At 53.6% G+C, this 22723-nt stretch overlaps 1 protein-coding gene across 49 annotated transcripts; it reads right to left on the bottom strand.

The window, feature by feature from the left end:
* Nucleotides 1-7783: 7783 nt before the first annotated feature.
* Nucleotides 7784-22689, bottom strand: LOC106046634 (carbohydrate sulfotransferase 5-like). 49 transcript variants are annotated; one of them, XR_010834464.1, is made up of 8 exons: nt 17065-17204; nt 13560-15155; nt 12785-13251; nt 12032-12173; nt 10438-11749; nt 9182-9259; nt 8405-8485; nt 7784-7970 (listed from the first exon to the last, which is right to left on the bottom strand). XR_010834464.1 is itself a non-coding variant. In XM_067004376.1 (4 exons), exons 3-4 carry the CDS (start codon nt 20010-20012, stop codon nt 16179-16181), a joined length of 1215 nt encoding a protein of 404 aa, XP_066860477.1. In that variant the 5' UTR covers nt 20013-20139; nt 22053-22108; nt 22368-22497; the 3' UTR covers nt 15868-16178. The 49 variants fall into 49 exon arrangements, 6 of the variants coding, with proteins under 6 accessions (XP_066860477.1, XP_047906404.1, XP_066860476.1 ...); XR_010834462.1 differs by having other exon boundaries at nt 7784-8040; XR_010834459.1 differs by having other exon boundaries at nt 7784-8074.
* Nucleotides 22690-22723: the final 34 nt, after the last annotated feature.

Raw genomic sequence — 22723 nt, forward strand, 5'->3', positions numbered from 1 at the left:
ACTTTTTTACTGTTTGAAGTGGTAATGTTTCTTCACTGATCTGACTTGACACCGTGATTTTCATCTAGCTGCTCTGAGGAGTCCGGTTGTCTGCATTTTACAAGGTTGTCCGTTAAGCTTTCTTATCACTGGAGGCCTATCTCAACACCGCATTCCTTCCCTCTAAACAACGTAACTCTGCAAAAGCAACATTTTTATTCCCACAATTCCCCCCTTTTCTTCTTTATAAATTGTTGATTTTTGCAAAACTTTTCTCTGCGGTGTAATTTGGTAGATCTCTTCCTCTTCTTCACCTTCTTTGCTTTCCATCCCCTCTAATATCATCACCTTACGTGAGTAAGGTGGTGGCTCCACGGTCATTTCTTTCGATAGTGCAGTTTCAGTGAACCACTGTACTAGTCCTTTTACACAGGGGATAATGCAACAACCAAGGGTCGTCAAAACTCCTGCTACTACGATCAAGGATGCAGATACGGACGCTAGGACCCCTTTCCATTTACCAAACCAAGATTCCGAACATCCTGTGATGGAAGTGCCTGTTCCTAATCATTCTGCCAATTCACTGGCAAGGGTGGTAAGCCCTTGCAACGCTCTAGTTACTGTGCCATCTGGGGCAGTATTGTTGGGTATAAAAGTGCAACAATGGTTGCTCAGTATCACATACACACACACACACACACACCTCCTTTCTCCGCGATCAACATATCTAATCTATTCTGTTTTCCCAAGCCATTTTGCTGGTGGCATCTAGTTGTTCAGCGATTTCTCTTATCGCATCCCTTGTATGATTTATGAATATCTGCTGACTATAATAAATACTCTTATTGTTACCCACCAGAACAGCGACTCAAACCCTGCAGCAATTTGATTCCTGGCTTTCTGTTCATCGGGAACTCCTCTAGGCACCCCAAGAGAATCTATGTACCCTCTATCATCAAATGATATTCCTAAGCCTCTTTTACTTCTTCTGGGTATTTGTGATGTTTCTCTTTCAAATGCCAGGGTGAAGGGTATAGCTAATTGAACAAGTGCAAAAATGCCTCCCGAATTAGATGGTAGGGTGGACCATAAGATCTTCCCTCCGCAGTACCACCACAGATCTGCCCTGGGGATCTCAAGTCTTGAGCAGTTTCCCATCAGGTCCTTGGTAGCATTCAAGGTCCTCGTGCACAAGGCAAATTCTCCCAGATGCCGGGTAGCGCTCACACCCTGCCCTGAGAGGCAAGCTGCATGGTCACCTTTAGCTGTAGAGAATGCAGGGGGAACCCTGATATTGCTATCACGCAAGGAAGGGAACAGCAAAGAGAGAGACCTACAGGCCTCATTTCCCCAGGCAGTCTTTTCTTGGTACAATGCAATCATACATCGCATCCCCTGGGAATCCCTGGTCCACCCCAATGGGAAGGGCACTATCCGGGCAGTCGGTCGCCCCGAGGCACAAGCATAGCAAGTGCTACGGTTGAGACTCTGGACAGCATATTTGACCCATTCTATCCAGGCATTCACATCCCCATACCCTGTTTCAATCTCAAATGTTTGAACTGCCACATTTCAAAGAGAGCCTCCTCTTTTCTCTCCTGTTTTCTCCTTGAGTTTCTCCCTTTCTCTGATGGCAATAGAGGATCGTTTCCATACAGCTGTTCTCAATCTGGCTGTTGGGTCTCTCCCAGTTACTTGTTCTCTCTGCTCAGTTGTCATTGGGCATTTAAATCTCCACAAGCTAACACCTCACAAGCATCAAACATGACAGATTGTGGTACATAACCCTCTGTCACATTCACCCCTATTTTGACGGGGTATCCCATCTTACTATTATCTGGTCATGCCTTTTCCAAGTTGCCAATTGACCAAGCCCTTCTCTGAGGCCTACAGTCACTAGAAACAAAATTAATAGTTGATTTTTCCCGGTCATTATTTTTAACCCTTAGGTTTCCAAATAATTACCAATACAAAGAGTAAGATATATGTACCCTACTACTAGAACAAAAACCCCTTGGGAGCACTTTGATTCGCTATAGGCCAGTCCTTTCTCATATGATTTCTGTGTTGTGCATTATTATTATTCCAGCCAGGATCAGCAAGGATCCTACTAGTTGTTACCTCACAAAGAAGGATGTACCTATCTCTACTTGGAAACGCATCAGTCCGTAGACTCTGACCCACCTAAAGACCCCTGCAACTGACTGAAGCAAAAACAAAGCACTTACCCCAAACTGCAGCCCAGGCAGAATGAGCTCTCTGATGGGATGCCTGTGACTCAGTTACCATTAGGCCCTGCCTGGAACCCAAAGCCAATCACCTGGGAAAGGGGAGGGGCAAAGCACAAGAAAGTAGAAAGCAGAAAGAGAGCAGGAGAAGCAGCAGCTGTTTTTCTTTTCCTTTATTTTTTTCTAGCTTATCTGAACAGCATGCAGAGTGCAGACCGGAGAACTGGCGTCTCTCTAGAAGCAACAATACCAATGCTTTTGCTTCAGCTTTGAATATTGAAATGACAATATGAGAAAGCAAGTTACTGAAGCTAACTGGAATTAGCTCAACTTTTCTTCTGCACAGGAAGAAAAATTTAGCAGCATAACATATTACACCCCAAAACCAAAATCAACGTAGTAACATCACTCGCAGGAAAAAATGTAGTAAATGATGTAGTAACATCACTCGCGGCCCCGCGGCGCCTGCAGTACCCACTTTCGGCCACCAGGAGGCGGCAGAGGGCGCCGGGGGCGCCACCGCGCATGCGCGGCCCCGGGGCGCCTGCAGTACCCACTTTCGGCCACCAGGCGGCGGCAGAGGGCGCCGGGGGGCGCCACCGCGCATGCGCGGCCCCGGGGCGCCTGCAGTACCCACTTTCGGCCACCAGGCGGCGGCAGAGGGCGCCGGGGGGCGCCACCGCGCATGCGCGGCCCCGGGGCGCCTGCAGTACCCACTTTCGGCCACCAGGCGGCGGCAGAGGGCGCCGGGGGGCGCCACCGCGCATGCGCGGCCCCGGGGCGCCTGCAGTACCCACTTTCGGCCACCAGGCGGCGGCAGAGGGCGCCGGGGGGCGCCACCGCGCATGCGCGGCCCCGGGGCGCCTGCAGTACCCACTTTCGGCCACCAGGCGGCGGCAGAGGGCGCCGGGGGGCGCCACCGCGCATGCGCGGCCCCGGGGCGCCTGCAGTACCCACTTTCGGCCACCAGGCGGCGGCAGAGGGCGCCGGGGGGCGCCACCGCGCATGCGCGGCCCCGGGGCGCCTGCAGTACCCACTTTCGGCCACCAGGCGGCGGCAGAGGGCGCCGGGGGGCGCCACCGCGCATGCGCGGCCCCGGGGCGCCTGCAGTACCCACTTTCGGCCACCAGGCGGCGGCAGAGGGCGCCGGGGGGCGCCACCGCGCATGCGCGGCCCCGGGGCGCCTGCAGTACCCACTTTCGGCCACCAGGCGGCGGCAGAGGGCGCCGGGGGGCGCCACCGCGCATGCGCGGCCCCGGGGCGCCTGCAGTACCCACTTTCGGCCACCAGGCGGCGGCAGAGGGCGCCGGGGGCGCCACCGCGCATGCGCGGCCCCGGGGCGCCTGCAGTACCCACTTTCGGCCACCAGGCGGCGGCAGAGGGCGCCGGGGGGCGCCACCGCGCATGCGCGGCCCCGGGGCGCCTGCAGTACCCACTTTCGGCCACCAGGCGGCGGCAGAGGGCGCCGGGGGCGCCACCGGGCATGCGCGGCCCCGGGGCGCCTGCAGTACCCACTTTCGGCCACCAGGCGGCGGCAGAGGGCGCCGGGGGGCGCCACCGCGCATGCGCGGCCCCGGGGCGCCTGCAGTACCCACTTTCGGCCACCAGGCGGCGGCAGAGGGCGCCGGGGGCGCCACCGCGCATGCGCGGCCCCGGGGCGCCTGCAGTACCCACTTTCGGCCACCAGGCGGCGGCAGAGGGCGCCGGGGGGCGCCACCGCGCATGCGCGGCCCCGGGGCGCCTGCAGTACCCACTTTCGGCCACCAGGCGGCGGCAGAGGGCGCCGCGGGGCGCCACCGCGCATGCGCGGCCCCGGGGCGCCTGCAGTACCCACTTTCGGCCACCAGGCGGCGGCAGAGGGCGCCGGGGGGCGCCACCGCGCATGCGCGGCCCCGGGGCGCCTGCAGTACCCACTTTCGGCCACCAGGCGGCGGCAGAGGGCGCCGGGGGGCGCCACAGCGTATGCGCGGCCCCGAGGCGCCTGCAGTACCCACTTTCGGCCACCTGGTGGCGCAGAGGGCGCCACAGCGTATTCGCCGTCCCGAGGCGCCTGCAGTACCCACTTTTCGCCACCTGGTGGCGCAGAAGGCGCCACAGCGTATGCGCGGCCCCGAGGCGCCTGCAGTACCCACTTTTCGCCACCTGTTGGCGCAGATGGCGCCACAGCGTATGCGCGGCCCCGCGGCGCCTGCAGTACCCACTTTTCGCCACCAGGCGGCGGTAGAGGGCGCCACAGCGTATGCGGTGCCCCGAGGCGCCTGCAGTACCCACTTTTCGCCACCTGGTGGCGCAGAGGGCGCCACAGCGTATGCGCGGCCCCGAGGCGCCTGCAGTACCCACTTTTCGCCACCAGGCGGCGGTAGAGGGCGCCACAGCGTATGCGGGGCCCCGAGGCGCCTGCAGTACCCACTTTCGGCCACCAGGCGGCGGCAGAGGGCGCCGGGGGGCGCCACCGCGCATGCGCGGCCCCGGGGCGCCTGCAGTACCCACTTTCGGCCACCAGGCGGCGGCAGAGGGCGCCGGGGGGCGCCACCGCGCATGCGCGGCCCCGGGGCGCCTGCAGTACCCACTTTCGGCCACCAGGCGGCGGCAGAGGGCGCCGGGGGGCGCCACCGCGCATGCGCGGCCCCGGGGCGCCTGCAGTACCCACTATCGGCCACCAGGCGGCGGCAGAGGGCGCCGGGGGGCGCCACCGCGCATGCGCGGCCCCGGGGCGCCTGCAGTACCCACTTTCGGCCACCAGGCGGCGGCAGAGGGCGCCACAGCGTATGCGCGGCCCCGAGGCGCCTGCAGTACCCACTTTCGGCCACCTGGTGGCGCAGAGGGCGCCACAGCGTATTCGCCGTCCCGAGGCGCCTGCAGTACCCACTTTTCGCCACCTGGTGGCGCAGAAGGCGCCACAGCGTATGCGCGGCCCCGAGGCGCCTGCAGTACCCACTTTCGGCCACCAGGCGGCGGCAGAGGGCGCCGGGGGCGCCACCGGGCATGCGCGGCCCCGGGGCGCCTGCAGTACCCACTTTCGGCCACCAGGCGGCGGCAGAGGGCGCCGGGGGGCGCCACCGCGCATGCGCGGCCCCGGGGCGCCTGCAGTACCCACTTTCGGCCACCAGGCGGCGGCAGAGGGCGCCGGGGGCGCCACCGCGCATGCGCGGCCCCGGGGCGCCTGCAGTACCCACTTTCGGCCACCAGGCGGCGGCAGAGGGCGCCGGGGGGCGCCACCGCGCATGCGCGGCCCCGGGGCGCCTGCAGTACCCACTTTCGGCCACCAGGCGGCGGCAGAGGGCGCCGCGGGGCGCCACCGCGCATGCGCGGCCCCGGGGCGCCTGCAGTACCCACTTTCGGCCACCAGGCGGCGGCAGAGGGCGCCGGGGGGCGCCACCGCGCATGCGCGGCCCCGGGGCGCCTGCAGTACCCACTTTCGGCCACCAGGCGGCGGCAGAGGGCGCCGGGGGGCGCCACAGCGTATGCGCGGCCCCGAGGCGCCTGCAGTACCCACTTTCGGCCACCTGGTGGCGCAGAGGGCGCCACAGCGTATTCGCCGTCCCGAGGCGCCTGCAGTACCCACTTTTCGCCACCTGGTGGCGCAGAAGGCGCCACAGCGTATGCGCGGCCCCGAGGCGCCTGCAGTACCCACTTTTCGCCACCTGTTGGCGCAGATGGCGCCACAGCGTATGCGCGGCCCCGCGGCGCCTGCAGTACCCACTTTTCGCCACCAGGCGGCGGTAGAGGGCGCCACAGCGTATGCGGTGCCCCGAGGCGCCTGCAGTACCCACTTTTCGCCACCTGGTGGCGCAGAGGGCGCCACAGCGTATGCGCGGCCCCGAGGCGCCTGCAGTACCCACTTTTCGCCACCAGGCGGCGGTAGAGGGCGCCACAGCGTATGCGGGGCCCCGAGGCGCCTGCAGTACCCACTTTCGGCCACCAGGCGGCGGCAGAGGGCGCCGGGGGGCGCCACCGCGCATGCGCGGCCCCGGGGCGCCTGCAGTACCCACTTTCGGCCACCAGGCGGCGGCAGAGGGCGCCGGGGGGCGCCACCGCGCATGCGCGGCCCCGGGGCGCCTGCAGTACCCACTTTCGGCCACCAGGCGGCGGCAGAGGGCGCCGGGGGGCGCCACCGCGCATGCGCGGCCCCGGGGCGCCTGCAGTACCCACTATCGGCCACCAGGCGGCGGCAGAGGGCGCCGGGGGGGCGCCACCGCGCATGCGCGGCCCCGGGGCGCCTGCAGTACCCACTTTCGGCCACCAGGCGGCGGCAGAGGGCGCCACAGCGTATGCGCGGCCCCGAGGCGCCTGCAGTACCCACTTTCGGCCACCTGGTGGCGCAGAGGGCGCCACAGCGTATTCGCCGTCCCGAGGCGCCTGCAGTACCCACTTTTCGCCACCTGGTGGCGCAGAAGGCGCCACAGCGTATGCGCGGCCCCGAGGCGCCTGCAGTACCCACTTTCGGCCACCTGTTGGCGCAGATGGCGCCACAGCGTATGCGCGGCCCCGCGGCGCCTGCAGTACCCACTTTTCGCCACCAGGCGGCGGTAGAGGGCGCCACAGCGTATGCGGTGCCCCGAGGCGCCTGCAGCACCCACTTTTCGCCACCTGGTGGCGCAGAGGGCGCCACAGCGTATGCGCGGCCCCGCGGCGCCTGCAGTACCCACTTTTCGCCACCATGCGGCGGCAGAGGGCGCCACAGCGTATGCGGGGCCCCGAGGCGCCTGCAGTACCCACTTTAGGCCACCAGGTGGCGCAGAGGGCGCCAGGGGGCACCACAGCGTATGCGCTGACCCAAGGCGCCTGCAGTACCGGATTTTCACCAGCAGGTGGCGGAAGGGGGCATTCAAAGGCGCCACCGCGCATGCGTGGCCCCGCCGCCTGCAGTACCCGCTTCTCGCCGGCAGGACGCGTCCTGAGGGCAGCAGGGACGGCTTCCCAGACCATTTTCTCAGAGAAAGCACAAATGAAAACAGCAGAAATTTGCACCCCACGCCGCCTCAGGGAGGAAGGGTCTGCCTTGAGCAACGTGCCGCTCACGGCTGGGAAGCTGAGTGGCGGCAAGCTGAAACAGTACATTTTTGATCGGGACAAAAAAGGCAGGGAGATAATAACAACGAACCCAACGGGGGCAACGGGATGCTCTGAGCCCAATGACCACAACTCCCGGCTTGCTGGGGGAATGGTGCTCCTGGCGGCTTGACACTGCAAACACCACAGAGCCAGCCCCAGGCTTCCCCACCTGCAGCCCAGCACCCACAGACCTGTGCCTGCCACCCCATGCCACCCCCGCCTGGGCTTTCCCTGCCCCAGCCGCCAATCCCCCAGGACCCGGCCTACACAACGCCATCCCCTGCCCTGGGGGTCCTGCCGGGAACCCCCAGCCCCCTCCCCACTTGCGCCTCTGCAAGCAGCCCCCGCCACACAGAGCAGTCCCCCCAGCCCGGGGAGCAAAGACAGCAGCGAGCTGCCCCCCCACCCGGCAGGGCTGGCCCCGCACTCCGAGGGGTCGTCAGCATCCTGCGGCCGGTGGACACGGGGCCACCCCCCCCCTCCACACCCACCCCGCTACGGAACCTGCACCCACACACAGATGGCGACAGCCACTTCCCCCCATGGCAACCACCAAAGGGGGCACGGGCCGGAAAGCAAACTTTATTAAACTGCTGTGCAGGACTCCCGGGAGGGGGTTGCGGTGGGGCTCCCTGCCCGGTCGTTCTCCCCTTCCCCTGGCGGGCAAGGCAAAGAGCGGCGTCTGTCTGTCCGTCCGTCCGTCCGTCCCTGCGTGGGGAGCGGATGCTGGAAGTGGGCTTCTCACTGTCGCTGCTTTGGGCAGTTGCGGAGTAATTGCCTTAAGTAACAAGGCAAATTAAACTCATATTCACCTTTTAAAGAAAGTGTACAGCATCGAAGAAGCTTTCAGGGTGGAGGGCAGCTGCGCTACCTAAGCGTTCCCTAGGCCTCCAACTTTACGTGCTATCGCACTAGGGGAACTTGGTGTGCTGACTCTAAGGAAGGGGACGGAGCGTAAAGCGGAGTGGAAACACCACAGATAGGCTCTGCGACCAGATGGGGACCAGATGCTCTTGTGCACACTGAGACCGATAAGCTGCACGTTTGCTACCCTGAGCCAACGACCTGTCACGTTTTTAACAAAACACTGCACTCTAGGGAACTTTTGCTCATTCTAGTATCATCATAATACCAAAACACACCTCCATCCCAAAAGCTCCGTATCTCCAAGGTGCGACCACCCCTCACTGAGGGCATGCTCTGAGTTTCTCAGACCCCTCTACCTTTAAACGAAAGCAAGAAAACTTTACACCAAACATAACCAAGGTATGCCTGACTAGAGTCACTCAAGCCCCACCTAAAGGAGAGAAAATAAATGTAAACTGTCTTAAGTGAAAGGGGGTGTTAGGGAAGATACCATCACCAAGGATACCTTTCTGACTTCCAGGATCAGTCGACTGGCTGAGCCTCTCTTCCCCCCGCACTGGGACGCTGTGGGGTAATACTTGAACGCTTGGTTGTACCAGGTGTCTCCTTGGAAACTTAGAAATCTCTAGAGCCTTTGTGCCTTTTAATGCGTTAACAGCCAGGACGAGTACCTGTGTATTTCATGCGTGCTTGCTTGCTTTCGCGGACAGTGAATTTATCGCTGGCGATCCAAAGAACCTGTGTCCTTGTTGCTGTAATAAATTGCTGTTCATTGCATTGTTCCTAGCCGTGACAGTTCTCATTGAACGCGACTAGAGCGAGGGCGTGCTACGTTATTGGTGAATCCGTGACCGTGATAGTTCAGTAACCTGAATCCGACCAGACCCGTAACAGTTAGTCAGCTACGCCCCTTAGCGCGACAGTATTTCATAGGGAAAAACATTAAGCCTAAGATTTCCCATGCCTAAGGCCCTGGGGGTCAGGCAGAGAAGGAACCCGAGACTCTTAGCCATGCGACTCCTGAGAATCGCAGCTTACAGTTAGTCACTCACCGTCTTCCGGTCTCACAGGATGAGGCAGAGGTATAATTAATTCCTTCTCCATCTCTCTGGAAAGAGCTTTTCTCCTATCTGTGACAAAGGAAAAAAAAAAAAAGTTGTGATCATGGGAGTCAGTACACAAAGCCACACGCTGTGAATTCACTACTACAGTTAGGATCATTTTTAGTCAAAAAACACCTCGGCAGCAATGTTACCACTGCAAACATAGCGTGGCAAGAAAAATTCCACTCAAGGTAAAGTAAAGGGCAAGCTAAAAGGACGAATGACGTGACCAAAGGCAACTGCAACAACCATCTACCAGATGGTTCCACAGCCCTCGTCCACAGCCCTCAGATTTCACGGTTGTCTTTCCTGACGAATGAATCCTGGAAGAACAGAAAAGATACACAAGGTGTCCTTTGTGGAGCCTTTGGGGAGACTACTGAAAGGAAAACCAAACCAAAAAACTAGGAACAGCAAGCGGTGTGTACGTTGGTTCTGTTAACAGAGTAACGCTAACGTACTAGAAATTTCCACGTTCTTTGCCCTCTACCTTGAAAAAGTCACCCAATTCTGTCAGTGATCACCATCGCTTTTTTTTTTTTTTTTTTTTAAATTTTCACGTGGACATCTGAGGAAAACATTTCGAGTCCCTGTCATCAAGGGAGAGGAGGAGAAAAAAAAAAAAAGAGAGGGATGAGGGGGGAAGAAGCGCAGCCATTCCTTGCCTCGGTAACGCGAGCAAAAAGCTCAGGCGCTCGGCAACAATGTGCTTTGAAAGACAAAACACAGAAGAAACTGCATGTTATTTTATCTCAGCTGTAGAGTCACGTGTATTTGTACCTGCTCATTTACTCATCTGCCAGTTTATTTTGCTACAGACGCTACAGAACATAGAGACTGCGAGGTTACTACAACCTTTTGTAACCGATGCGATCTTTGGTAGGAATAGCTATCTAAAAGAGCCAACAAAATCCCCTTTGTCGACAGCCATCTGAACTTTTATCGTCTAACAACAGTCCTACAAACATCCCCCGGGATGCTCAACTTCAGAAACTTTCCGTTCAACCTGAGGCAGAACAAGCCCTTACCCTGGACACCTTCACCTGGCTCTCCACTGCTAGCAGGGTAGCACTCCGATACTGCCCAGTACACGCTGCAGCCTACTCGCTTACACATATTTACTGCGGCTTGGTTCGATACGCTCACAGAGAGACCCATGAAAAATCCACCCTTTATTTCAGAAAAGTAAATAAAGACATACATACATATGACACAGTAAGGAAGAAAAGCTGAACACACGGGATGCCGTCCTTTACCGAGGGGCAGATCCAACATCAGCACAGGGAGCTTTGGGGCACGTGAGCGATCATCTACACCAGCCATCGGAACAAGCCAAACGCACGCACACAAGCCTCGATTTAAAACAAACAAACAAACAAACAAACAAACAAAAGTTAAGTTCCTTTATAACTTATGGAAGTAACAACCTACAGCTTAGATGCAGTTGGATTGCATCAGCTTAGGGACTGCCTCCTTCAAAATGCGCGGGGGGGTGGGAAAACCAGTCTCGAAAACCTGTTGCCTAACAGGAGACTGTTGCCTGCTCCTCCATAGGTTACGTTCCTCCAAGCATCGTCCTGTTCCTGGATTTTACCAGCCACAACGGGATGGTCCCACTGGCATGATTCGGGGACGCTTCGCACGGGGTTTATTTGACGCTGAAGTAAGTCTTCTGTGGGTATAAGTAATGCAGCACAAGATGGAAAGTAAGCTAAGGCACCGTCTGCGGCACAACGCTTGTGCGATATTGGACCTGAGGGGACCAGTCGAAGCCTGCAATAATCGCTGAACGGGTGGGTAAGTAGGGAGCCCTACGGGAAACAGAGCTCATGTTCTGCGAAGCTCTTTTCCCGTCAAGAAGAGGACCTTTTCTATTCAGCGTCTTTACCAAACTTTAGGCTACTTCCTATTCGCTTTGGCAAGTTAGCCTCCGTAGAAGCCAAGAGATTTTAAACTGCCAAGCACCATTTATAGTTCCTGTTCTCCAACGACAGGGAATTTCAATCGCGGCGCTAGTTAATAGGAAAGTCTGGCTCTGTTTCACGCAAATCAAGTACCTAAACCACAGACAGGAGTCTGCAGAAAGAATACTTTAAAAGGTGAATTTAAAGAGAGTGATAATACTCACTTTTCCAATATTTCTGCAATGACTGTGGCAAAAAAGGCTGAACCAGGGACGTCTCTATCATCCACTCTAGGATTTAGCAACTCCATACAGTTATGGGTCAAATACCACAGCTTCAACGCAAGGCAGACAGGGACCTCGAAGGTCACGTTTCTGTCTGCGTACTGAGTTCCACTGGAAAGCCCCCAGCCGCTCAATTCCCAAGCAACTTTGCCACGGCCAGCGCTTACCTGGAGTTTTGCTTTCTCTCGCTGCTCAGTACGGGCCCAAGGCCTCTTTTGTTGCACACAGGTCAAGCAAAACTCTCGGGACATAACCAGTAGACAGACAGACAGGCAGAAATTGCCTCTCATGTCTGTCTTGACCGACCACAATCAGCGTTCTGGAAAGCCCTGCAAGCACCGGTTTATTTCTAGGACAACTCCGAAAGCTGAGGTGGGACAAAGGTTAGCCTCTTGTACCACAGACTGAGCAACAAAGAGACAGAGCTCGACAGGCCAATTCATTCTAGGTCTAAGAAGCTACTACAGCTCGGCAGGCACCACGCGGCTTTCCTTTGCGCTTCCCCGCGCCGAACAGTTCGCGCTTCTGCAAATTCGATTAAGCCTTTGAGCCTGGGCTGCAGGAAGTTTACGAGCACACCTCAGTTTCTCCCAAAGGTTGCTGCGACTTACCTGGACAGACGGGCTGCTCTTTCTCCTGGGAAACCTGCGACTGCAGCACGCCAGCTGCAGCTTTCCTCCCTTCAGCTGCCGCGCCACCTTCGCTCAGCGACAAACCCCGCGGGGGTCCCAGCGGCGAGGAGCTGCTTCTGCCCTGGTGAGCCGCAGGGAAAGGAGAGAGCCGGCCGTCAGCGCGCGGGGGGAGGAAAACCTCCGAGGCGCAGCCCGACGATCGAGCGCAGCGAGGACCCGCGCCCGGCCGCCGCAGCCCCCACCCCTCCCGGCCCGACGCTCCGGGGAAGCGCCCCCGAAGGCTCTCGCTCGCCTCACCGCCGGCAGCCGCGCTCGCAGCCAGCGGCAACCTGCGCCTCCCGGCGCGCACGGCCCGGCCCCGGCCCCGGCCCCGGCCCCGGCTCGGGGAAAGACCGGCCGCGCACCACAGAACTACAGCTCCCAGCATGCCGCGGGACGGAGCAGTCCATCCGACGCAGAGGGAGTCGGCCAAGCGCACACAACCGCCCCCCCCCCCCCCCCCCCCCCCCGCCGCCGCTTCCCGCCGCTCCGCGCCCCTCTCCCCCAGCCCCCCGAAGCCCCGCGCAGTGCAGACCCCGCCGCACGCCCGGTCCGGTCCGCTCCGCTCCGGCGCCGCCCCCGCCCCGCACAAGGGCCGTTTCCGCAGAAGCTGCCGACCGCGTGGCGCCCCAACCGCCCGCCGCCTCGTCCCGTCCCGTCCCGGCCCGGCCCGGGGCGGCACCGACCACCAACCTCGTTGCGGCGCCGCGCCTCGGCGGCCCGGCCCGAGCCGAGCCCGGCCCGGCCCGAGAGCTTCCGCCCATAGTGCCGGCAAGCCCTGCACGGCACCTCCGCCCTGGGTTCCTCCGAGCCAATCACGGAGCGTTTCCGCCCTCAGTGAAGGCGAGCCGTGACACCACTTCCGCCCTCAGCGAAGGCATGTCCTGACGGCAGTTCCGCCCTCGATTCCCAGCCAATCACGGAGTGCTTCCAGCCTCAGTGCCCGCACGCTCTGTAGGCCGCTTTCCGCCCTCGGTTCCCAGGCCGGTACAGAGCCAGCCCGGCGCGGCTCCAACTCCGGAGAAGGGCGCCGCCATTTTGCCGCGGGCAGGGGTCCTGCGGCGCCGCCCGGCTCCCCCTCGTTAGGCGAGTCGGCCCGCTCCGCGCATGCGTGGAAGCAGAGCGGCAGGCACGGCTTCCCGGAGCAGACACAGAATCATCTAGGTTGGAAGAGACCTCCAAGATCACCGAGTCCAACCTCTGACCTAACACTTAACAAGTCCTCCACTAAACCATATCACTAAGTTCAACATCTAAACGTCTCTTAAAGACCTCCAGGGATGGTGACTCAACCACTTCCCTGGGCAGCCTATTCCAATGCCTAACAACCCTTTCAGTAAAGAAGTTCTTCCTAATATCCAACCTAAAACTCCCCTGGTGCAACTTTAGCCCATTCCCCCTCGTCCTGTCACCAGGCACGTGGGAGAATAGGCCAACCCCCACCTCGCTACAGCCTCCTTTAAGGTACCTGTAGAGAGCGATAAGGTCGCCCCTGAGCCTCCTCTTCTCCAGGCTGAACAATCCCAGCTCCCTCAGCCGCTCCTCGTAAGACTTGTTCTCCAGACCCCTCACCAGCTTCGCTGCCCTTCTCTGGACTCTCTCAAGCACCTCCATGTCCTTGCACTAAGCTGTGCTGATGTGTGAGCTAAAAAAAAAAAAAAAAAAAAAAAAAACAAACCGCCACTCACAGCTTTATGCGTTTACACAACTTAGGGCAGAGGTTGCCCTGTGGTGCCTTTTTTTTTTAACCTTTTTTTTTTTTAAAAAAAAAGAAGGTCTGGGTATGCTTGGCCCTCTCCCAACAAAGCTTGCAGCAGGTGGCATCTTCCTATCGTTTCTAGCCGAAGGGAAAAGTAGCCCTAGCCTAAAGGTAACAGGACTTTGTCTTTACTTGTTTGGAAGTAAGCTAAATGTTTCTAAGTGCTTCCTGCAAAATACAAGCTACCAGAAAACGTAACCACAGAACAAGAAATTTTATCTGCAGAATAAAATTCTGCACTGCTGAGGCACATGCCTGTTCTTTAATCCCAGTCCTTTCGGGAATACCAAAATCCGCTGGAGGCAAATTGATGCTAGACAGGTAAACTTCAGAAGGGGGTATATGTTATACTTAGGAAACACCTTGCACTTGGCATCCAAGGTCCAAGCTGACAGCGTGCTCTGTTTTGCCGGTGACTGCCACCCGAGCTGACTGTAGGAAAGTCACAGTCCTTTCTGAAGGCGTTTAAGAATTCGGTGCAACTTTTTCCTCAAAGCACGAACACCTCCACGACTTTAAAGCATACTCCTAAGCATGGCTTCATTAAAATATTTTCAAAACTAAGAAGTAACAAAGTACGGGCGTTTAGAAAAGGGTTGTCGGTTAGCCACCCCAGGCAGCCCTGAGCGCCCGGCAGACCCTTGCTCGTTTCCTCTCCCGAGCCAGGTGGGGGAAGACAATCAGAAAGGTGCAAGCAAGGAAAGTCACGTGTTGAGGTCAAGACAGCTTAACGGGCACAGAAAAAGCAGCATGCACAAGCAAAGTAAAGTAAGGAGTCCAACGTCCACTCCAACCCGCCCCATCTTAGCCCCAGCTTTTACTGCTGAGGGTGCCACACACTATGGTCAGCCATCCTGGCTGCGTGCCCTCTGACATACAGTTAAACAAGAAAACAAAGCAAAAAAAAAAAACCCTCAGGATCTGAGAAGGCAGTGGGTGTCCTCAGAGGGGGCATGGAACCAATAGCAGCACGGTACAAGCTGGAAAGGACGCTGCTGCACAAATGTGAAAGACCTGCAGGACCTCCGGAGGGTCCTGAGCAGAGCACGCAGGTCCTTGGGAAGTGTGTGTGTGTGTGGGGTGGGAACTAGGATGTCTAAGTAGAGGAGAAAGTAAGTGTTGTGGGCCTCATGTGTGCACAAGAAGGGTTCCTGAGATGTAGCCCTGGGGGTACCTCCCTGCACGGTGGGCATCCCACTGTCCTTCAGGCCCAGCAGCTGGCTCTTGTCACGTCTCACAGAGTCCTCCTTCCTTTTTGTAGTGTCCGATGGCGGAGAAGGAAGAAAGAAGAGTCCCAGTGTGGAGCTGCAAGGCAAGAAGAATGGAGGAGGTAGCCAGAGAAAGGCAGCCTGGGCAAAAGGACTCTCCTGTCACCGGGACTGCGGGCACGTCAGAGCATGTCTGGTTTGCATTGGATGCCCTCCCTGTAAGCACAGCTGGCCTTTAATACAGATGTACTGTATTAAAAGAGACACCTTACGTTTCTCAGTGACCTTCAGTAATAATACCTGTAGTGTGGAAGAAAGGGGATAATGATGTACATTGCATTCGTGGAATCAAGCATGTGCCTACTCCGTCACAGCATTAAAACACACAATTGGGACAGCATTATATTCCACATATTTCCACAGTGACTCCCCTCAAAGTTTCTTTACCTCTTTTCTTTTTTTTTCCATCCCAAGAATAGAGCTGTCTGCCAACTTCCCATTCAAATATCTGACTACAAAATCTGACATTCCAGACAAAGCTCTAAGAAATCTATCAGTATGTGAAGCTACTTCTAAAGCCTTTTAAAACAAAACGACTGCTGTTATCCCTGCACTTGGAGAATGTTTATGTTGAAATTAAAAGCTTCAAAGGAAGCCTAAAAAATACACAACTGCACAACTTTAGAACAAAAGACAAAAGTCAAGTGATTCTAGGTAAAAAAGTGAGATCAGTTTCTACTTTGTTCCCTATACACAAGTTAAAGACAGAAATTCTTGAGTATTTAAAGCACAGACCTATAAGTAAACTATTATCAATGATCAAACTTCTTTAATACAAAGTATTTAAATTATATTTTTAAAACAATGATGAGAACAGCCCAGTTCTGCCGTAAATTCGCAATCACACAAGTACCTTGCTGCATTTCTCATGTGTTTTTTGTTGTTGTTCTGTAGTGTACGGAACTCAGGAAAAAAAAAAAAAGAAACTGCTTACACTACTTGGAAAACCATCAGACAGGAAGCTAATTAACCTCATCAGCCAGGGATTTTCATATTACTTATGTACTGCACAATAGATAAATACTCCCCACCCCTCACCCCCATCTTTCAAAGTAATGTCTTAGTTCTTTGGATTAAATGATGACCAGCTGAATTGGTTTTGTCTTCTTGGCAACACTAAATCCAGTGACAGATCTCTTTGTTCTTTTTCTGAATCCACTAGCTGATAGCCAAGCATGTTTATAGCACCTTTGCAAACTTCCTGTATTTTCTTAATTTTCTGGAATGAAAGAACATTTCTCCAGGCCTGGGAAACATTAACTGCATCTCGAGACGTGATTTTGAAGGCTTCTTTTTTTCTTCCTGGCCCCTGTCCATGGGTGATGTTATAGACCCAACTTTTGAGTGTGGGGGTCAAACTAAGATCTGCAAATTTATACATTTCTGAGATTTCTGACAATGGATCTCTTACCAGATCTTCAAAACGGATCATTAGATAGCGATCTTTAAGGAAACTAGGTGGTTTCAGAGTAGCTGTTTCATAAATCTGAACATGACTTCTACAAATCTCTTGCATTACTTTGTATTTGCTATCTTCCACTTTAGTGCCATTGGTACTCAGAACAATTCCATTGTCACGGGCTAATGCTTTGACTGATTGTTCTCGTGACTTGACAACTGCCCTGGGGTCACGGACCAGGTGAATGATTTTGAGGTTCAGGGATGGATCAGTGAGAAGTGGGTAGAGGACCTTCAAGTCAAAAAACCGAACCTCCTTGATGACAACATGGCTGTAAGTTTTACAGGCTTCCTCCACCTTGGTGAATGGGTACCGTCCACAAAGAGTCTTGCACGCCATTTCACTGGTTATGTCAGTACGCTGAAAGGAGTCACAAGCAGGAGCTGAACATAGAGCTCGACTCACTGCCCACTGGAAAAGATCAGATAAGTTTCTTTTCCAAGGCATGTAAGCGTCAAACACAGACATGTCACACAGAAAGACCGACCTGACTAGGTCCCGCACTGCCATGTGCAAGACCTTGGCACTGTTCTGATACATCGTAACCCATACGTGCCAGGCAGGCTCCATCAGGTAGAAGACACTGGGGTGCTGGCTGAAAAGTTGACCAACAAAAGAAGATCCTGACCGCCAGGAGGAGAGAATGAGGATGTGGACTTGAGACGGTTTCTCCTCAGACTGAAGCATGAAGCTACTGTACCGGGCATACATGAAGACTAAGAATCCAGTCTGAACCATAACAAAAAGTATAACAATTGTGCTAGAGATCCGAATCCTTGCCATTCTCACCGAGGAAAAGCAATTTAAAACGCTGAAAAAGAGAAGGAAAATGCTGGTGAGCCGTTGATGCTATGGCGTAACAATGATAAAACTTACACAATACAAACTCTTGCATTAGTAAGACCTTTCTTTAGATGTTCATATACATAATTCAGCACTATTTGGTTCCTTTATCAGTAGTACTCAGAGGAGAACATCTGCAGATGGACGGGTGTTGAAAACAGAAAGAAAGAAATGCATTACAACAAGGTCACAGTAAAAGTAAGTTTGTAGTGAAGGTTTGATGCTGAAAGAAATCTTGTGTTGAGGCTGCTCAACTGCTGGAATAAAAACAATAAAAAATATAAAAAGGTCTCAACTTGGATTCTGGGAAACGCTGCCAAGGAAAAAGAAAATCTTAGTCACTCCACTCCACTGTAGTTCAATCTCAGTCTAACAGTACAAGGGTTTCTATCGCTTGAAAGGAGTAGATGGGAACATTAGCAACTGTGGGTACTGAAATTAAAATCATCTTCTCATTAACTGTAAGCGTTGCACCCTGTGGTGACTGTAGGACACTACACCAACTGATGATAGTGCACAACTTTCTATTTTTCAAAATTACAGGAGATGGGTGAAAACTTGCAACCTCGAGCAGCTTCTGGCTATAAATGTTATACGGAACAAGCAGCTGATGCATGCCTTTCGTATGGAGTGCATATTCCCCATGACTGATTACTCTGAGATTGCATTTAAGGAACTATCCATTTTTGAGTTAGAATTAGCTACATGCACTCCTCACAGCTTTTCCCTAGAGATTTTTGTCACCTGACTCTTGGTACTCTCACTTTAGCAGATTCCACTTGAAAGTAGTTAGTATGTTAACAGGCTGGGTTTTAGGGAAATATGAATTCTCAGGTACGAAGACCATATCAAGGCTTTTATATGTAACTATTTACTATCTAACTGCATTTAAACATTTTTTTTCTTGTTACAATGAATGGCAGATATACCAACACACTCTGGACCGTTGAAAACAAATAATGCATACTAGCAAATACAGATGCAAACCCATTTGAGGTAATACGTGAGCTAAGTTCTTAGTGCTAGCATTATGAAACATGAAAAAGACTATTTACTAGTACTGAAAGCTGAAACAAATGGTTAATTAAAAGAGATGGTAGAAACAGGCAGTCTCAGCTCTTTCCACTGCCCAAATGTCTTGTCAGGATATAAACACTATTTTAAATGAACACAATTTTGCTACTAAACTTTTGTTTATAAGCCGAGAAAAGCAGCAGAAATATTTTTTTTCTCCCAAACTACTGTCTTTCACTTGCATGATATACTCTTTATATTCACCTACTCAGCTACAAATGCCTTTTCACTGCTTTATTATGTTCCCTGCTTCATCACATAATATCATTCTGTAGCTACACGAAAGCATTTATCTATCTCTAAAACCATGGATATCCCCAATTTTGTTACGCTGCCCATTGAGGCAAGGACATTTTGTCCAGTGACTCCACATTTGCATCAATGCTGCACCAATATCCATGACACATGCCTGCAATAGCACCTCTGAGGATGAAACCCAAGGCCCACTAAGCCTCCCTTGCATAGTTCCCAATGCTTATCAGACGCTCTGCTAAGCCACTTCAGTCTGCTAGCTTGGAAGAGAACTACTCACTCATTTTTTTGAACCTAGCTCTTCAGTGTCTAAGCAACGCAACACTGTACATAACAGTACCGGAGCTGGCACAAGGAAGGGGGGGAAAAAGGCATAGTTACAAAAGGAGGAGCCCCAGATCACAGCTGCCAACAAAATACATCTCGAGCCATACACTCAGATCTTTACAGTAACAATTATTAGACCTTTTGAACATCTACTGCATAATTGTGTCATGAAATTATTTACATATACTTTTCAGGTGGAGTTATGCTAGGCCTCCCTTACGATCGGTCCCTCAAGCCTCCTGGGTCACTACTCACATTACAGAACCACACAGCTAACTGCCGAGCTTACAAAGTAGAAATGAACAGTGAAAGGTATAAACTCACACACCTTCTGTGAAACAAACCAATAAACAAAAAAGCACGTGTTTTTCATCAAGCTACTGCAATTCTTTTGCCATGTCAAAACAGTGATTAAAGGACCCTGGTTAGTCTCACAGTATCACTGAACGATTGGGGTTGGAAGGGACTTCGGGAGGTCTTCTGGTCCAACTCCTGCTCAAGCAGGGACACTCAGAACAGGTTGCCCAGGACTATGTCCAGGATGAATATGAACCACGGGCAGAAAGGGAGCACAACAGCAGCCGGACTTCCTACCCATTACTGCCACTTCAGATGCCTTCTCAGTGACCAGATCCTCTAGCAAACACCTTCTCATTCGCTCATGAGACCAGAATGAACAGAAGTGGCAATGGTGCTGCAAGAAAATCTGATTGATACGGACATCAAGTTGCTTCACACCTTTCATGTCTCTGCAAAGTCTGAAGTATCACAACAGTTGGTATCACAATATACGCTTTTATACATAAAGATGCTGCTAAGCATAAATTATTTTAATAACAGTTACAATGGTATTAACAGAACACTTTTCAGACCTAAAATGGTACCAAAATATGGAGAAGGGAAGAAATAATTTGTGCAGAGGATGATCATTTACCTCATGCTTTTAGGGACATCACATGAGGGATTTGTCACATGAGACAAGTAATATTGTAATCAAGCAAACATCTTTGCAGGTCTGAGAACAGCATTACTGTTGAGTGAACTTCCTTTCAGTACAGATTTCAACCTGAAAATTAACAAAAATTAACTTTAGAGTTAGAAAAAAATCCTCCTATTATATTATACTAAAGACAGAAAGAGAGCAGCGCATATGGGCTCTCTGAGCCTAGGGCAAAAGACTGGCATGAAAGACTCCCTCGGAACAAAAAGATCTGGGTTTGTTGCAGGAAGACTGAAAATTTGGGCTAGAATAAAGCAAAGAACTGAAAACAACTGAGGGAAGAATTACAAGTACCTGCTCCCACAAAATGAGTTCTGAGCAACTGAATCTTAGCTGCCTTTGCCAAAGTCTTCCCCAGCCATTTTGTGTCTAAGAACATTTCAAGCACACTTTCTTTTAAAACAGCTTATATTTATGAAGTATTTTTTAAAGCCAAAGTCTTTATAGATTACAAAGAAATTAACTTCCACAAAATGCAAAAATACAAATTTGAATGAATATCCAATGATGTATTATATCCTCAGGCTTTCACTAGCTGAAAATTATTTTGTCCAGTATGATTGTCAAACACTAAATACTGACTTTCAGACCAACCATTAGAGCTGAATGTACGTAAGATTTATGTACTTATAATTCACCAAGGTACACCTCAGTACTGACTGTGAAAACGATCATATTGGTGTCATGAATTTTACGGAAGTAATACGAAAATGTTTGTGCATGGCTTGATAAACAGAGCAAAGGTCACTTGGAGGTCTGTATTTTACGAAGGTGTTTACTCACTACATACTTCAGATATAAGACATTACACCGATACGTATAAGAGAAAACAAAACAAAACAAAACCACCACCACAAGAATTGCTTCTGTGAGCTTACATTAGAAACAATTTTGCTGCTCAAAACAGTGAAAATGCATGAACATTACAAAACAGATCCGAGAACAATGCACAATATTACAGTAATTCTTCCTATAAATCACACAGCTGACAACACATTGCTTAACAATAGTATTCCACAACTGGAAATGGAACATCTTCAAAAGACAAAAGCTTGCTGCATTGTCAACAATGTGTGGTAAAAAATAAAAAATAATAATAATTTAAAAAGCTTAGAGGGTGCCTTCTATAACCACCAGTACTTCAAAAAGAGTTAAAAGTCTTTCCAGTAGTTGTTGATTGCTAAATCATTGAATGGACTGCCTGCTTAATTATTTTAACCTAACGGTGAAAGTACAACAACAGAAATAATTAAACTACAGTAAAAGTACCATAATCAGATGTTTCAAATTCTGACGTTATATTAGCATTTTAGCTGATAGTGCTATTTCTGCTTTCGAAAACAGCGTTTCTTTTACAATTTAGTGGTAAAAGACATGCAGGAGTCACTCCCAGGTAACCATCAGGATTCAACACTTCATAATGCAATGAAACATACCACAGATTTCATGATATGACCATAAAAGTTTTATATATATATACATATAAAAGGTATCGGGAATTGATTTTTTTTTTACTTCTTTTTTTTGGCCAAAACAGTTTGGAGTTAGATAAAGTTGTACACCTTGAACAAACAGCAGTGTTGAGGCATAGCCCTACAACACCTGTTTTTCCATGCTGAGGATCACAAGGTGTTTTCAGCTACCAGAAAACAGACTGCAACTGAGCAGACCTCGCGTCTTCCGATCTGCGTTGACTGCTTCTAAGGATGGCAAAACTGGGGCCGTGGGGACACCTGCGGTGACCGACCGTTCCCCTGCCGCGGACTTTGGCAGCACCAGGGCGGCGGCGGCCCAGAGCGGCCGGGGACGGGAGGGCGGAGGCGCGCTGCGCAGAGCCCCACGGAAACAACCGTTACAGGTAAGAAACTATGGCAAGGTCGTTCGTCCTACACGCCGCTTTCACCTACAAACAGACGCTGGACACTGCAGAAAAGAGGGAAGGGACTTCCCGGAACGGCAGGAAATGCTCTCTACAGCACCTGATTTAACCGTCTAATTCCAGCAAAAACACCTTAACTCGGATCAGCCATATTCTCTAGGGAAGGAAAAGACAGGAAAAAAAAAAAAAAAAAAAAAAAAAACAAGGCAAATTTTCAGCAGCGTTCCCTTGACCACAACCGACCGCACCGCGCGGAGCCCCGCCGCCAAGTCACCGGCGCGCGCGAGCGGCTGAAAGAGAGCGGGCGCTGCCGTCGGACGGGCCCGTCCTCGCCGCGGACCCCGCGCCCGCCCGGCTTGCCGGCCGCGGCAGGGGCCCTGCGAGACGCCCTTCGCCCCCGCCGGCCCGGCCGTACCTCCCCGCCGCCTCCCGGCACCGCGAGGATCCGCGCTCCCCACGGAGACAATGGGCCGCTTTCAGACGTGGCCAAGGCGCCGCGGCAGCGGGAGGAGCCCGGGAAGGCGCCGATCCGCCCCGCGATGGAGCATCCCCGGGCAGGGCCCCGCCTGACAGGGGCCGCCCGCCCCGCCCCGCCCCCGGCCGCCCAAGCGGGACCGGCGCGGCAGGGAGCAGCCGGCCGGGCCCGCCCCCGCTGCCCGGAGGCGGCGAGGAGCTGCCTGTAGCCGTCCGCTCGCAGGGTGCGGGGGGCCTCACCGGAGCCTCTCCGCTGCCACGCCGCCAGCCTGGGCCGTGTCCCCACACCCCCCCCAC

The sequence above is a fragment of the Anser cygnoides genome, chromosome 12 (assembly GCF_040182565.1).
Source record: "Anser cygnoides isolate HZ-2024a breed goose chromosome 12, Taihu_goose_T2T_genome, whole genome shotgun sequence".
In the NCBI taxonomy this organism is placed as follows: Eukaryota; Metazoa; Chordata; class Aves; order Anseriformes; family Anatidae; genus Anser; species Anser cygnoides.